The sequence below is a fragment of the Cherax quadricarinatus genome, chromosome 23 (assembly GCF_038502225.1).
Source record: "Cherax quadricarinatus isolate ZL_2023a chromosome 23, ASM3850222v1, whole genome shotgun sequence".
NCBI classification, from domain to species: Eukaryota; Metazoa; Arthropoda; class Malacostraca; order Decapoda; family Parastacidae; genus Cherax; species Cherax quadricarinatus.
Genome location: NC_091314.1, coordinates 287,147 through 305,716, shown reverse-complemented (window position 1 = coordinate 305,716; position 18,570 = coordinate 287,147). Strand labels below are relative to the sequence as shown.

General features: G+C 42.4%; 1 protein-coding gene across 2 annotated transcripts in view; it reads right to left on the bottom strand.

Moving 5' to 3' along the window:
• Positions 1-18,570, bottom strand: part of LOC128685817 (ras-related protein Rab-23-like) — a 90,582-nt gene that overhangs the window by 6,437 nt on the left and 65,575 nt on the right. For both annotated transcript variants that reach the window (XM_053772495.2, XM_053772496.2), the window contains exon 5: positions 12,483-12,562. In XM_053772495.2, the coding sequence (XP_053628470.1) occupies positions 12,483-12,562 (80 nt within the window). The remainder of the gene's footprint in view (positions 1-12,482; positions 12,563-18,570) is intronic.

Here is an 18,570-nt window from a genome sequence, read left to right as displayed (position 1 = left end):
TCCTGGCCTGCTAGTGTACCTCCATATAATCTAGTGATACCAGTGAATAGGAGAATTCAGTGTTGTAGTAGCAACTAACCAGTAATATAATGGTACTTAGTGGAGTGGAGTGACTTTCATTAGTTTTTTCTCTTTCTTGAAATACCAGACGTATACAGTGAAATTCATATAACCTGTAGTTACCAGCGGTCGCAATATACACAACAAGAAGCAAATATTACTCCAGAAAGAGCGTCTTTCCTTCAATAATTCCACAAGTGAACTATAGTGATAATATAGCATTTGTTGTGGTGGAGACGGAAAAAACCTAGAAAAGCTAGATACAGTACAGTGATCTATAAACAAGGGTTGAGGCCTCGATTGTTCGTCATTGTAGGAGCTGCCTTCAACATGCAAGTTATACTTTTGTATCAATCAAATCACTTATTACTCGGTTATATAAGTTCCAGTAGTTCCTTCATGTGATAGCCAAATCACCGACCAGTATGTTTTAACCCTTTGAGGGTCGACAGGCCCTCTCCGAAACTCGTTCTCAGGGTCGGCCAAATTTCAAAAAAAAAAAAAAAAAAAAAAAAAAAAAAAAAAAAAAAAAAAAAAATTCTTATGAAAAAATAGTTTTTTTTTTTTTCTAAACATTATAGGCTAAACAAAAAAATTTTAACGTCAATACTTACCGAGATATGGAGGCATGAAGTTTGCCAAATATAACATCTGGTAACATCGCCGACTGCCGTCACCCGGTATTTTTCTATTTACTTTTTTATGTACTATTTTCAATTATTTTTCAATTTTTCTTTTTCTGAGTAACTTTTATGACCTCTGAGGCCAACATGATCATTATTTTGTAAGTTATTTCTTTTTCAATACTACAACAGGAAAATGCAAACTCCCTTCCTGTAAGCTGTTTCACCCTGAACTGTGTACCTCTTCAGTACAGGAAAGACTGTGCTATAACTTAAATTGCCAGGCATACCATCTAAAGGGGACAAAAAGATACAAAACATCCAGGCCATGGGAAAACCTGGGTAGCCACAGCCACTCAAGAGGGAGAGGTTTTTTAGTGCCAGGAAGGAAAAAAAACTGGCAGGAAATGGCAGAAATCGTACACCAAATCCAGTCATTCCTGGAGTGGAACCTCAGTCGATGGCCTCCACTCCAAACCAACAGATACAGATACTAATGCCGGAAAAAAAATCCCCCCCCAGTACCAACAATACCACCAGTCCGATAACATTCTTCTTTGCAAATATACAGGGTCTAAAGCCAGCAACAAACAACAAAATACCTTTCATCTGTGGACTGCTTGCAGAGGCAAAGGCAATGTTCGCGGCTTTCACTGAGACCCACATAAAGGAGCACTTGGACAATGAAATATGGATCCCAGGTTACAACCTATACAGATGTGACAGAGTGAACAGGCAAAAGGGGGGGGGGGGTTGGCCTGTACATTGCAGAGTCACTTGTTTGCACAGAACTGCTTAATGCCTCAAATGATGTAGTGGAAGTTTTAGCAGTAAAGGTCGAGAACCAAAACCTAGTCATTGTGGTAGTCTACAAGCCTCTGGATGCAACATCCCAGCAATTCCAGGAACAGCTGTTAAAAATTGACCACTGTCTGGAAAATCTTCCAGCTCCTGCACCCAACATCTTGCTCCTGGGGGATTTCAACTTAAGGCACCTAAAATGGAGGAATATAGCAAATAATATTGTTGCAGTAATAACACCAGGAGGCAGCTCTGATGAAAACTCACACTCACACGAGCTTTTAAATCTCTGCACAAAATTCAATTTAAACCAGCAAATAATAGAGCCTACTAGACTGGAGAATACACTAGACCTCATCTTCACTAACAATGATGATCTGATAAGAAATGTCACCATATCAAAAACAATATACTCAGATCACAACATAATTGAGGTTCAGACATGTATGCGTGGAGCCCCAGACCGACATAATGAGACTAGTCACGAGGGAGCATTCACCAAATTCAACTTCAATAACAAAAACAAAGTGGGACCAAGTAAACCAAGTCCTAACCGATATAAGCTGGGAAGATATACTAAGCAACACAGACCCCAACTTATGCCTAGAACAGATTAACTCGGTGGCACTCGATGTATGCACAAGGCTTATTCCTCTAAGAAAAAGGAGGAGTAGATGTAAAATAGAAAGAGAAAGGAGCTCCCTTTACAGGCGACGGAAAATAATAACAGAGCGGCTAAAAGAGGTCAATATATCTGAAATGCGTAGGGAGACACTGGTCAGAGAAATAGTAAGCATCGAACTTAAGCTAAAAGAATCCTTTAGGAGTCAGGAATCGCAGGAAGAACTAAAAGCCATAAATGAAATCGAAAGAAACCCAAAGTATTTCTTCTCCTATGCCAAATCAAAATCGAGAACAACGTCCAGTATTGGGCCCCTACTTAAACAAGATGGGTCCTACACAGATGACAGCAAGGAAATGAGTGAGCTACTCAAGTCCCAGTATGACTCAGTTTTTAGCAAGCCACTAACCAGACTGAGAGTTGAAGATCAAAATGAATTTTTTATGAGAGAGCCACAAAATTTGATTAACACAAGCCTATCTGATGTTATCCTGATGCCAAATGACTTCGAACAGGCGATAAATGACATGCCCATGCACTCTGCCCCAGGGCCAGACTCATGGAACTCTGTGTTCATCAAGAACTGCAAGAAGCCCCTATCACGAGCCTTTTCCATCCTATGGAGAGGGAGCATGGACACGGGGGTCGTCCCACAGTTACTAAAAACAACAGACATAGCCCCACTCCACAAAGGGGGCAGTAAAGCAACAGCAAAGAACTACAGACCAATAGCACTAACATCCCATATCATAAAAATCTTTGAAAGGGTCCTAAGAAGAAAGATCACCACCCATCTAGAAACCCATCAGTTACACAACCCAGGGCAACATGGGTTTAGAACAGGTCGCTCCTGTCTGTCTCAACTATTGGATCACTATGACAAGGTTCTAAATGCACTAGAAGACAAAAAGAATGCAGATGTAATATATACAGACTTTGCAAAAGCCTTCGACAAGTGTGACCATGGCGTAATAGCGCACAAAATGCGTGCTAAAGGAATAACAGGAAAAGTCGGTCGATGAATCTATAATTTCCTCACTAACAGAACACAGAGAGTAGTCGTCAACAGAGTAAAGTCCGAGGCAGCTACGGTGAAAAGCTCCGTTCCACAAGGCACAGTACTCGCTCTCATCTTGTTCCTCATCCTCATATCCGACATAGACAAGGATGTCAGCCACAGCACCGTGTCTTCCTTTGCAGATGACACCCGAATCTGCATGACAGTGTCTTCCATTGCAGACACTGCAAGGCTCCAGGTGGACATCAACCAAATCTTTCAGTGGGCTGCAGAAAACAATATGAAGTTCAACGATGAGAAATTTCAATTACTCAGATATGGTAAACATGAGGAAATTAAATCTTCATCAGAGTACAAAACAAATTCTGGCCACAAAATAGAGCGAAACACCAACGTCAAAGACCTGGGAGTGATCATGTCGGAGGGTCTCACCTTCAAGGACCATAACATTGTATCAATCGCATCTGCTAGAAAAATGACAGGATGGATAATGAGAACCTTCAAAACTAGGGAGGCCAAGACCATGATGACACTCTTCAGGTCACTTGTTCTATCTAGGCTGGAGTATTGCTGCACACTAACAGCACCTTTCAAGGCAGGTGAAATTGCCGACCTAGAGAATGTACAGAGAACTTTCACGGCGCGCATAACGGAGATAAAACACCTCAATTACTGGGAGCGCTTGAGGTTCCTAAACCTGTATTCCCTGGAACGCAGGAGGGAGAGATACATGATTATATACACCTGGAAAATCCTGGAGGGACTAGTACCGAACTTGCACACGAAAATCACTCACTACGAAAGCAAAAGACTTGGCAGACGATGCACCATCCCCCCAATGAAAAGCAGGGGTGTCACTAGCACGTTAAGAGACCATACAATAAGTGTCAGGGGCCCGAGACTGTTCAACTGCCTCCCAGCACACATAAGGGGGATTACCAACAGACCCCTGGCAGTCTTCAAGCTGGCACTGGACAAGCACCTAAAGTCAGTTCCTGATCAGCCGGGCTGTGGCTCGTACGTTGGTTTGCGTGCAGCCAGCAGCAACAGCCTGGTTGGTCAGGCTCTGATCCACCAGGAGGCCTGGTCACAGACCGGGCCGCGGGGGCGTTGACCCCCGGAAATCTCTCCAGGTAAACTCTCTCCAGGTAAACACAATAAGGGCATAAACACTGTTGTCATTATTTTGTTTATAGAAAATATTTACACAAACAAACGATATGAAATGTTGTTTATTACTATTTTTCTATATTTTATATACACATACAGTCACAGGGAATGTTTCTAGAAGTTCTGCAGCCTGTGGAACTCTTTGAAACATGGTGTCATGCACAGTGGTGTTTTACATTCCTCACACATAAAACGAGTGTCTCTGCATTGTTGTGGGCGTTTTTTTGTATGTGAACAGACGTAACACCTCTTCTGAGCCTTTTTCTTGAAAGCAGTAGCAGGCAGTTTTACCAGGAAGTGATCACCATGCTTCAGACGAGCAGGTAGTTGTTGATAATTTGGTGGGCGGTCAATTGCAGGTGCTGTTCCTTGGTACTTGAATACTATTTGTCTGATGACAGACAAACATAATTCGCCGTACTGTGGTTTGTTTCTGGTCCCCATCTTATACATATTATAAGCATTGAGCATGGAAATGTCCAAAAGATGGAAAAAGAGTTTTATGTACCACTTATAACTCTTGCAAACACAATCGGCAAACCCAATCTGCATGTCACATTTGTCCACTGAAGGCATGTTGAAGGTGTAATCAATCACAGCTGCAGGTTTTAGAATGGGTTCATTGCTCTCTCTATGCTGCCTGCCACTGTCTGCCATTTCATTAGGGTGATCTGATGACAACAGTGTGACATCTCGTTTGTCATGCCACCGAAATGCCATGATGTCATTGGCAGCAAACGCCTGCACCTCACCTCTACGAGTGCCAGCGTCAAACCTGGGCATATGTTTCCGATTTGCATGCACTGTGCCACACACATCTGTCATGTTCACTCGCAAAAAATCACTGAGTGAGGGGCTTGTGTACCAGTTATCTGTATATAATATATGCCCCTTACCAAGGTATGGTTCTATCATTGTTCTAACCACATCACCTGAGATGCCCAATAACTTCCTGGTATTTTGCAATGTATAACTTCCAGTGTACATAATAATATCCAATACCAAACCACTGTAACAATCACAAAGCACAAACAACTTTATACCAAAGCGTTTCCTCTTGCTTGGTATGTACTGCTTGAAAGAAAGTCTTCCTTTGAACAGAATCAAAGACTCGTCAATTACAAGCTTCCTGAAGGGATAAAAATGCGTACTGAATTTCTCTTTCAGATACACAAACACATTCCTAATCTTATATAACCTATCGTTTCTGTCAGGCCTGGTTTTGTCTGAGAAGTGAAGCATACGTAACATTAGCACAAATCGATTCACTGGCATTATATCACTGAAACCTGGGGTTGCAATCAGGCGGTCTGTTGACCAGTATGATTTCACTTTGTGCTTATACACATGTGGCATAAGCATTACTGTGGCAAAGAAAAGATACATCTCAGCCACAGTTGCCTCCTTCCACTGGTGTAGACGTGATTTTGGTGAAAGTAATGTGTTTGCCATGGTGTACTCGTAGTATGTGTTGCTTTCCATGACAATACTTTCCATCAGTGGTTCGTCAAAGAATAACTCGAAACATTCCAGTTCAGTGGCATTGTTCCCAAGTGTACAAGATGGCCGTATTCCACTTTGGCTGTCATCAAACTGGTGGGCATTTGGAACAAAATTGACAGCTTCCTGCCAATCCCAGGTGCGGTCTGCTGGTGGGTACTGGACAATGACAGGTGGTTGTGGTTGTGGAGGTTGTGGTTGTGGAGGCTGGTGTGGTGGGTGGGTGGGGGATGGTGGCCTTTGTTGTAGATCAGCTGAGGCAGCGGCGTGGGTGGCAGCGTGGGTGGCAGCATGGCCCACTGCTGGTGCCTCACCGCTGGCACCACTACCACCACGCACATTTTCCATCCCAATTGCAACAGTATCATCGTCATTTTCACTGTCTGTTCCTGTTGTACAGCCACGGGATGTACTCCGAGATGCACTCCTTCCCCTTGGAATAGCATATGGCACACTACCAGAGCGCATATATCGTCGTATATACTGACGCTTCACTGGGGAATATTGCACTTCACTATCACTACTGGAACTAGTTTGAAGAGCTTGTAGTTCATATTCACTATCACTATCATCACACATGCTCTCATCTGAGTCTGGGATTTGGGAAAATAGAAGTTTCCTCTTGGATTCTGGTACAACTGAATGTGAACAATACGGCCCAGCACCAGAGGTGGAAGGCTGAGGGTCATCTGGGTTTTCCTCACTATTACCGATATTATGGTCATTAGTTTCGGTCAAAACCTCACCAAAACCTTGAAACTCATCTTCACTGGCACTTCCATCTGTATTAGAACTGTCACTGGGAAACAAAAGTGTCCCAATTCGCCGAGGAGTGAGGAGCTTCTTACCGCGGGGCATGGTGGATATTGTTTACTAAGATGGCGTTCCCACAATGCACCACTGGGTCCCAGATTTTTTTTCTACCGCGCACACCGACCACACAGACCCATTCTCTCACATGTAGGCCTACCAGCCTTTTCCCGCAAGATTTGACGGCGCTAGAATTTGTGCGTACTAGTACGTCAAAAACCCCTGCGCGTAAGACGTACTAGTACGTCTGAAACCCTCAAAGGGTTAAATAAGTGACCCACTGATCAGATCCGACTGGTTCCGAACCCTTGACTGGTCCGAGCCCTTGACCGGTTTCAAACGGATTTGTTGGACAATAAAGCAGACTGTAAACAAACAGGGATTTAGGCACCCTTATCAAACACAAACAATAAATATAAAACAGGAATGTACACCGGTAAGCTGTCCTAATATACAAGTACAGTTAGAAATAGAAATACAAATAGCTAGAGCTTCACTTTAAGGAGGTTATTAGTAGAATATTCAAGAGGTTACTAGTAGAATTACAGTAAATCAACCATTCAAATCACATTATGAAGCTCTGTGTAGTCTGCAGTACATCAAACAAATGGGCTTCCACATGGATAAATTGCCATTTTTGTGGAAATTGGTGTCACGTTCCTTGTGCAGATGTCCAAGAACTATCTACAAGCAGTATTAAATCAGGGAAGTGTTTTTGGGTATGCCCAAATGAGATCAATCTGTGGACTAAAATCACATTGGTATTAAAAGAGAATAACGTCAAAGCAACCTTCATAGAAAATCTGGAAGCATTCTATAACAGATGAGAAAATAAAGTCTGGGCTGGATGGTATTCCCCTTGGTGCTGGCCATGTAGTCAGAAACTGTAAGGCTGGAGGTGCTGCCCTGGTAGTCAGTAAATGTGGGGCTGATAATGCTGTCCTGGTAGACAGTAATGGTGAAGCTGGAGGTGCTGTCCTGGGAGACAGTAATGGTGAGGGAGGAGATGCTGTCCAGGTAGTCAGTAAATGTACGCAGGAGGGAATGCATATAAATGACCTTGAGGGAGACAGGAGCTGTAGTGGGGAAACAAGTGTAGTCAAGGACAAGATAAAACCAATATTACAAACTAGTAATACCACAGGAGATAGCAAACAAGGGGACTCCACTAGCATTAGTGAGGATACATTACCAAAAAAACTGGTGAGAGCCCCATTGTTAGTGCTAGTGAGGATAGGAAAGAGACAGGTAAACATGCACCAACAGGGAATACAGTCACAGAAACCAAAGGCAAACGGAAACCAAGCCTGTGCACATACTATGCACTTGGTATCTGCAGGCATCGGAAATCTGGAAAAACAGATGGGACGTGCAACTTTGACCACTCTAGAAAATGTCGTGCCCATATGACAACAGGAAAATGCAAACTCCCTTCCTGCAAGCTTTTTCACCCTGAAATGTGTCCCTCTTCAGTACAGGAAAGACTGTACTATAACTTAAATTGCTAGGCACACCATTTAAAGGGGACAAAAAGATACAAAACATCCAGGCCATGGGAAAACCTGGGTAGCCACAGCCACCCAAGAGGGAGAGGTTTTTTAGTGCCAGGAAGGAAAAAAAAAACTGGCAGGAAATGGCAGAAATCGTACACCAAATCCAGTCATTCCTGGAGTGGAACCACAGTCAATGGCCTCCACTCCAAACCAACAGATACAGATAGTAATGCCGGAAAAAAAATTCCCCCCCAGTACCACCAATACCACCAGTCCGATGACATTCTTCCTTGCAAATATACAAGGTCTAAAGCCAGCAACGAACAACAAAATACCTTTCATCCATGGACTGCTTGCAGAGGCAAATGCAATTTTCACGGCTTTCACTGAGACCCACATAAAGGATCACTTGGACAATGAAATATGGATCCCAGGTTACAACCTATACAGATGCGACAGAGTGAACAGGCAAAAGGGGGAAGGGAGGGTTGTATATCACAGAGTCACTTATTTGCACAGAACTGCTTAATGCTTCAAATGATGTAGCGGAAGTTTCAGCAGTAAAGATCGAGAACCAAAACCTAGTCATTGTGGTAGTCTACAAGCCTCCGGATACAACGTCCCAGCAATTCCAGGAACAGCTGTTAAAAATTGACCACTGTCTGGAAAATCTGCCAGCTCCTGCCCCAACATCTTGCTCCTGGGGGATTTCAACTTAAGGCACCTAAAATGGAAGAATATAGCAAATAATGTTGTTGCAGTGATAACACCAGGAGGCAGCTCTGACGAAAACTCTCACACACACGAACTTTTAAATCTCTGTACAAAATTCAACTTAAACCAGCAAATAATAGAGCCTACTAGACTGGAGAATACACTAGACCTCATCTTCACTAACAATGATGATCTGATAAGAAATGTCACCATATCAAAAACAATATACTCAGATCACAACATAATTGAGGTTCAGACATGTATGCGTGGAGCCCCAGACCGACATAATGAGATTAGTCACGAGGGAGTCTTCACCAAATTCAACTTCAATAACAAGAACATAAAGTGGGACCAAGTAAACCAAGTCCTAACCGATATAAGCTGGGAAGATAGACTAAGCAACACAGACCCCAACTTATGCCTAGAACAGATTAACTCTGTGGCACTCGATGTATGCTCAAGGCTTATTCCTTTAAGAAAAAGGAGGAGTAGATGTAAAATAGAAAGAGACTGGCGCTCCCTTTACAGGCGACGAAAAAGAATAACAGAGCGGCTAAAAGAGGCCAATATATCTGAAATGCGTAGGGAGTCACTGGTCAGAGAAATAGCAAACATCGAACTTAAGCTAAAGGAATCTTATAGGAGTCAGGAATCGCGGGAAGAACTAAAAGCCATAAATGAAATCGAAAGAAACCCAAAGTATTTCTTTTCCTATGCCAAATCAAAGTCAAGAACAACGTCCAATATTGGGCCCCTACTTAAACAAGATGGGTCCTACACAGATGACAGCAAGGAAATGAGTGAGCTACTCAAGTCCCAATATGACTGTTTTTTAGCAAGCCGCTAACCAGACTGAAAGTCGAAGATCAAAATGAATTTTTTATGAGAGAGCCACAGAATTTGGTTAACACAAGCCTATCTGATGTTATCCTGACGCCAAATCACTTCGAACAGGCGATAAATGACATGCCCATGCACTCTGTCCCAGGGCCAGACTCATGGAACTCAGTATTCATCAAGAACTGCAAGAAGCCCCTATCATGAGCTTTTACCATCCTATGGAGAGGGAGCATGGACACGAGGGTCGTCCCACAGTTACTAAAAACAACAGACATAGCCCCACTCCACAAAGGGGGCAGTAAAGCAATAGCAAAGAACTACAGACCGATAGCACTAACATCCCATATCATAAAAATCTTTGAAAGGGTCCTAAGGGTTTAGAGCAGGTCACTCCTGTCTGTCTCAACTATTGGATCACTATGACAAGGTCCTAGATGCACTAGAAGACAAAAAGAATGCAGATGTAATATATACAGACTTTGCAAAAGCCTTCGACAAGTGTGACCATGGTGTAATAGCGCACAAAATGCGTGCTAAAGGAATAACAGGAAAAGTTGGTAGATGGATCTATAATTTCCTCACAAACAGAACACAAAGAGTAGTAGTCAACAGAGTAAAGTCCGAGGCGGCTACGGTGAAAAGCTCTGTTCCACAAGGCACAGTACTCGCTCCCATCTTGTTTCTCATCCTCATATCCGACATAGACAAGGATGTCAGCCACAGCACCGTGTCTTCCTTTGCAGATGACACCCGAATCTGCATGACAGTATCTTCCATTGCAGACACTGCAAGGCTCCAGGCGGACATCAACCAAATCTTTCAATGGGCTGCAGAAAACAATATGAAGTTCAACAATGAGAAATTTCAATTACTCCGATATGGTAAACACGAGGAAATTAAATCTTCATCAGAGTACTAAACAAATTCTGGCCACAAAATAGAGCGAAAAACCAACGTCAAAGACCTGGGAGTAATCATGTCGGAGGATCTCACCTTCAAAGACCATAACATTGTATCAATCGCAGCTGCTAGAAAAATGACAGGATGGATAATGAGAACCTTCAAAACTAGGGATGCCAAACCCATGATGACACTCTTCAGGTCACTTGTTCTATCTAGGCTGGAATATTGCTGCACACTAACAGCACCTTTCAAGGCAGGTGAAATTGCTGACCTAGAAAATGTACAGAGAACCTACACGGCGCGCATAACGGAGATAGAACACCTCAATTATTGGGAGCGCTTGAAGTTCCTGAACCTGTATTCCCTGGAATGCAGGCGGGAGAGATACATGATTATATACACCTGGAAAATCCTAGAAGGACTAGTACCGAACTTGCACACGAAAATCACTCACAACGAAAGCAAAAGACTTGGCAGATGATGCAACATTTCCCCAATGAAAAGCAGGGGTGTCACTAGCACATTAAGAAACAATACAATAAGTGCCAGGGGCCTGAGACTGTTCAACTGCCTCCCAGCATACATAAGGGGGATTACCAATAGACCCCTGGCAGTCTTCAAGCTGGCACTGGACAAGCACCTAAAGTCGGTACCTGACCAGCCGGGCTGTGGCTCGTACGTTGGATTGCGTGCAGCCAGCAGTAACAGCCTGGTTGATCAGGCTCTGATCCACCAGGAGGCCTCGTCACAGACCGGGCCGTGGGGGCGTTGACCCCCCAGAACTCTCTCCACTTAAACTCCAGGTAAACAATGAAAAAATTATCACCATGAAAACCTGTGAAAACTGCAGATCTAGTACCAAGCGAGATGTCACTTGGGTAGCATGCAATTTGTGAAAAATGGAGTCATGGCTCATGTGCAAATATGCACCAGTCTACTGCAAATGACATTAAAACAGGGAAGTGTTATTGGGTCTGCCAAAGTAACATGAGGCAGTGGGAGCAAATTTCACTTATACTAAGAATACTAGGAAAATTGGATAGATGGATCTACAACTTTCTGACAAACAGAACACAAAGAGTAATAGTAAACAGAGTAAAGTCAGAGGCGGCTACAGTGAAAAGCTCTGTTCCACAAGGTACAGTACTTGTTCCCATCTTTTTCCTCATCTTCATATCTCCTTTGCTGATGATAACCTAATATGCATGACAGTGTCATCCACTGAAGACATTGCAAATCTCCAAGCAGACATGAACCAAATCTTTAAACGAGTCACAGAAAACAATATGAAGTTCAACGAAGACAAATTTCAATTACTGTCCTATGGAAAACTCGATAATAATATTCATTCAACAAACTGGCCATATCCCACCGAGGCAGGGTGGCCCAAAAAGAAAAAAAAAAAGTTTCTCTTTCTAACTTTAATAATGTATACAGGAGAAGGGGTTACTAGCCCCTTGCTCCCAGCATGTTAGTTGCATCTCACGACATGCATGGCCTGCGGAGGAAGAATTCTGTTCCACTTTCCCATGGAGATAAGAGGAAATCAACAAGAACTAGTAAGAAAATAGAAAAAAAACCACACCGGTGTGTATATACATGTTTGTACATGCATGTGTAGTGTGACCTAAGTGTAAGTAGAAGTAGCAAGATGTACCTGAAGTTTTACATGTTTATTAGACAGAAAAAAAAGACACCAGCAATCTTACCATCATGTAAAACAAATACATGTACAGGCTTCTGTTTTACACTTAGCAGGATGGTAGTACCTCCCTGGGTGGTTGCCGTCTACCAACCTACTACCTAGGGATAATAATAATATAATCAAAGTAACCTAGATCTAAAACAATGCAGCATTGAGCTAATGTGAAAGAACCTCAAGACTGAAATATATTAGCCAAATCTGGGAAGTTAGAGCAGATACTCACGGTTTGACAGTAGCCTGGTCAATGAGATCAATCTTGTTTTGTACCAATACCATGGGGATGCTGCCACATTCATCTTCAACCTGTAAATGCAAGTGTCCTGTAAAACTATACAAGAAAAAAAACTTGCAGTTCTTCCCACTCACATAATTAACTAGAAACTCAGAAGACATAGTTGAAATGCCATACAAAATAAACAAGGGAAAACAGAAAAACTGACAATTCAAGATAACCAGATAACTCGGAACAGAGATCTATTCATGTATAAGAGAGCTATGGAAATGAAATGCTGTCAGGGAAAACATAAAAATTAAGAAAATCGATTAGTTAGATAAAAGTACCTCTATAGGTAACAGTTAATTTCTTTTTTAATTACAAGCTAATACAGTGGACCACTGACCTACGATATTAATCCGTTCCTGAGAGCCCATTGCAAGACGAAATGATCGTAGGTAGAATTAATTTTCCCCATGAGAAATAATGTTAATCAAATTAACCCGTTCAAGACACCGAAAAGTATGAATTTTTTTTTTTTTACCACATGAAATATACATTTTCCTACACACAAAAAGAAGGATACATGCACAATAGTAGAGTAGTACATGCACAATATATATTGTGTATGTACTACTATACTAAATGAAGAATAAATGACACTTACCTTTATTGAAGATGTAGAGATGACTGATGAGACACTGTGTCCTGGAAGTGGCTTTTCCTCCTGAGTAATGTAGGTCCTGTTTGGCATTTTCTTCCAGAACAGGCCTTATCACACTGTGTATGCCACTATGATTCTTAAATCTCTCAAACCAACTATTACAAAAACACCAAATGGTTTTTTACATTGGGTGTTAGTAATATAAAAGTTCGGGATACATAATACACAATAAATTACTCTTTAATATTATATAAAAACACACACAATCTTTGGTCTAGAGGTATTTGAACTAATAAACATCTGATAATATATACATGTTACAATAATAAATTATAATTAGCATCTAACTAAAATAATAAATAATTCGTAGCCCTACACAGGCTACAACTCTCTTGACACTACTGTGTCACTATATATATCTATGCTAAAATAATAAATTAAGTAACATTTAAAATAATAAATTACAATCAACTGCGTTTCTCACGACACTTATCCGAGTTGTGACGCTCTTTCTCCACTGTGTCACTTGACACCCTTTTCTCCGTGTAATACACACACTTTCGCAACCGTGTCACACTTGACACCCTTGTCTCTGGAGAGAGTTTACCTGGAGAGAGTTTCGGGGGTCAACGCCCCCGCGGCCCGGTCTGTGACCAGGCCTCCTGGTGGATCAGCGCCTGATCAACCAGGCTGTTGCTGCTGGCTGCACGCAAACCAACGTACGAGCCACAGCCCGGCTGATCTGTGTCACACTACCCGCATAGCGTCTTTGTCGAGGCCAGTCACATGACACTATTCAGTGTACACTACAACCTGACCATCTTCAGTGTCACACGACACCCTTTTCTTCTCAGTGTTCCACTACGGTCCTGTAGCATATCTCAGTGTTCCACTCCATCATACTTGCTTAAGTGTCACACTACGGTCCTAGCCCAGTTCAGTGTAACACTCCAACCTTTTCTTCATGTAATGTTCCACTAAACAGCATCCGATGACTCCGGCCCACAGTTGACCAGCGTAGGCGGCGAGTCCGCAGACATCACCGGTAGTCCTGTAAATACTCTCTAAGGCCGGTAGAAGTACACCGTAAGATGGTCTGGTGAGTACTATCTACCGCCTTCAAGACCAGTTGACACACCGCAAGGTGGTCCGATGCAGCACACACTATGTTGCAAGCTCACTGAATGCGGCCGTCAAATAACTGAGGCCAACAGACTCAGTGAGCTGCGGTGAGCGCTTCTTCTAACGCCAGTAGAAGCCAGTAGAATACTCTACTGCCAGTAGATGTGTACGATTAGGTGTTCTGGCAACTACTGCATAGATGCGTACCGTGAGGTGGTCAGGTACATACTGCTTTTAAAGCCAGTAGATGTGTACCATTAGGTGTTCAGGTACCTACTGCTTAGATGTGTACCGTGAGGTGTTCAGGTACATAATGCTTTTAAAGCCAGTAGATGTGTACGATTAGGTGTTCAGGTACCTACTGCTTAGATGCATACCGTGAGGTGTTCAGGTACATACTGCTCTAAGGCCGGCTCAGCAGTCCCCACAATGGGTTTGATGATGTACCCAGTGGTACTGCCGGCTGGCAGGGGGCCGTAACACCAACCTTTGCTGGCCTTAAATTCACCAATATGAGCACTAGTTCCAGGCATTTTTTCCTGTTCACCTGGGTGTTAGTCGACGGGTGTGGGTTGCATCCTGGGAGACAAGATTAAGGACCCCAATGGAAATAAGTTAGACAGTCCTCGATGACACACTGACTTTCTTGGGTTATCCTGGGTGGCTAACCCTTTGGGGTTAATTGTTTCTCAATATTCTTGATAAGCCACACCAACAACAGTCTCTCCACATCTTCAAGTAGTACAGCTGACCATGGTGCAGCAGCAGCTGATGGTGTTACAGCAGCAGCATCTGACCATGGTGCAGCAGCAGCAGCTGACCGTGGTGCAGCAGCAGCTGACCGTGGTATGATAGTATTTCTCACCCTTTTTACCACAGGGTTCGCACTAGAAGCTTTCTTTGGGCCCATGGTGGCTTATTTAGCAGTTAGAAGCACTAAAACACTGGAATAATACAAAATGTTCCGAATGTATGCGTGGTAGTGACCGCTCTGGCTTGTAAACATTGGTACACTAACTGAAGGCAGGTCAGCTGAGGCATGCTCAGGCGGACAGACATGTGGGGACGCATATGGGATGAATGCTGTAGGTCGAGTTTTTCACCGTATGTCGGGGTCAAATTTTTACGCTGAAATGCATCGTAGGTTGATTTTTACGTAGGTTGGGGATATCGTACTGTGTACAGTGGACCCCCAGCATTCGATGGCATCGGTATACGTTAAATCCGGTATTCGATACATTTTAACGCAAAAATTCACGAAACTCGAAACCATTTTCCCCATAAGAAATAATGAAAATAAAATTAATCCGTTTCAGACACCCAAAAATATTAAAATAAAATATTTTTTTCAAATTAAATAAAGATTTACATAATGAAAACAATCAGAAATCAAGTACGTGCATTTAAAATAAATAATCATAACATTACACTTACCTTTACTGAAGACTTCTGGGTGGATGGAAGATGGGAGGAGGTGATAGGAGGAAGGTGTACACTATTGTTTGGAAGGAGAATCTCCTTCCATTAGGACTTTAGGTAGCAAGTCCTTATCTGGGGTTACTTCCCTTCTTTAATGCCACTGGGAACAACTTGAGAGTCACTGGACCCCTGGCGCACAAAATATCTATCCAGAGAGGTCTTTTTCTGGTGTTTCTTTAAGATTTCCCTGAAGTGGGACACAACACTGTCATTGTACATGTTGCAGATACGGCTTGTTTCAGCTTGGTCAAGGTGATACTTTTCAACAAAACTTTGCAACTCATTCCACACATGTCCTTAATCACTGAAGAAGGCACCTCATCCACTCCCTCTTCCTCCTCCTCTGAAGCAAGTTCCTCGGCTGTGGTCTGATGCTGTTCCAGTTGAAGCTCTTGCAGTTTGTCAGTGGTTAGCTCTTCCCTGTGGTCCTCCACCAACTCTTCCACATCCCTGTCACTCACTTTATTTACCAAAGGGCTTGCACTAGCTTTCCTTGGGTCCATGATGACTTATTTAGCAGTTGCAAGCACAAAAAACAATGGATTATTATGAAATGTATTGTATGAACCTGCGGGGTGATGGTCACATGTTGGTAAACAATGGCACACTGAGCATGAATGGCGTAGGAGACTGGCTTTGTGTGCATGGTGATGGGTGGACGAGTACCGGACGGTCGCCGAAACATGAGTTTTTTCACGAAACTCGAGGCCAAATTTTTCAAAAAAAAAAAAAAAAAAAAAAAAAAAAAAAAAAAAAAAAAAAAAAAAAAAAAAAAAAAAAAACTCGCTGAAGGTCGAATTTCGTGAAAGTCGAGGCTGCCGAAACTCAGGGGTCCACTGTATATAATATATATATATATATATATATATATATATATATATATATATATATATATATATATATATATATATATATATATATATATATATATATATATATATATATATATTTTTTTTTTTTTTCAACAAGTCGGCCGTCTCCCACTGAGGCAGGGTGACCCAAAAAAGAAAGAAAATCCCCAAAAAGAAAATACTTTCATCATCATTCAACACTTTCACCACACTCACACATTATCACTGTTTTTGCAGAGGTGCTCAGAATACAACAGTTTAGAAGCATACACATATAAAGATACACAACATATCCATCCAAACTGCCAATATCCCAAACCCCTCCTTTAAAGTGCAGGCATTGTACTTCCCATTTCCAGGACTCAAGTCCGACTATATGAAAATAACTGGTTTCCCTGAATCCCTTCACTAAATATTACCCTGCTCACACTCCAACAGATCGTCAGGTCCCAAGTACCATTCGTCTCCATTCACTCCTATCTAACACGCTCACGCACGCTTGCTGGAAGTCCAAGCCCCTTGCCCACAAAACCTCCTTTACCCCCTCTCTCCAACCCTTTCGAGGACGACCCCCTACCCCGCCTTCCTTCCCCTATAGATTTATATGCTTTCCATGTCATTCTACTTTGATCCATTCTCTCTAAATGACCAAACCACCTCAACAACCCCACTTCTGCCCTCTAATACTTTTATTAACTCCACACTTTTTCCTAATTTCCACACTCCGAATTTTCTGCATAATATTTACACCACACATTGCCCTTAAACAGGACATCTCCACTGCCTCCAACTGTCTCCTCGCTGCTGCATTTACCACCCAAGCTTCACATCCATATAAGTGTTGGTACTACTATACTTTCATACATTCCCTTCTTTGCCTCCATAGATAATGTTTTTTGACTCCACATATACCTCAATGCACCACTCACCTTTTTTCCCTCATCAATTCTATGATTAACCTCATCCTTCACAAATCCATCCGCCGACACGTCAACTCCCAAGTATCTGAAAACATTCACTTCTTCCATACTCCTCCTCCCCAATTTGATATCCAATTTTTCTTTATCTAAATCATTTGATACCCTCATCACCTTACTCTTTTCTATGTTCACTTTCAACTTTCTACCTTTACACACATTCCCAAACTCATCCACTAACCTTTGCAATTTTTCTTTAGAATCTCCCATAAGCACAGTATCATCAGCAAAAAGTAACTGTGTCAATTCCCATTTTGAATTTGATTCCCCAAAATTTAATCCCACCCCTCTCCCGAACACCCTAGCATTTACTTCCTTTACAACCCCATCTATAAATATATTAAACAACCATGGTGAAAAAATTTTGGAGTGAGTTAAACAAGTTAAGAAAGCCTAGGGAAAGTATGGATTTGTCAGTTAAAAACAGAGTAGGGGAGTTAGTAGATGGGGAGATGGAGGTATTAGGTTAGGTTAGGTTAGGTTAGGTTAGGTTAAGGTGGCCCGGTGGCCTGGTGGCTAAAGCTCCCGCTTCACACACGGAGGGCCCGGGTTCGATTCCCGGTGGGTGGAAACATTTCGACACGTTTCCTTACACCTGTTGTCCTGTTCACCTAGCAGCAAATAGGTACCTGGGTGTTAGTCGACTGGTGTGGGTCGCATCCTGTGGGACAAGATTAAGGACCCCAATGGAAATAAGTTAGACAGTCCTCGATGACGCACTGACTTTCTTGGGTTATCCTGGGTGGCTAACCCTCCGGGGTTAAAAATCCAAACGAAATCTTATCTTATCTTAGGTAGATGGCGAGAATATTTTGAGGAACTTTTAAATGTTAAGGAAGAAAGAGAGGCAGTAATTTCATGCACTGGTCAGGGAGGTATACCATCTTTTAGGAGTGAAGAAGAGCAGAATATAAGTGTGGGGGAGGTACGTGAGGCATTACGTAGAATGAAAGGGGGTAAAGCAGTTGGAACTGATGGGATCATGACAGAAATGTTAAAAGCAG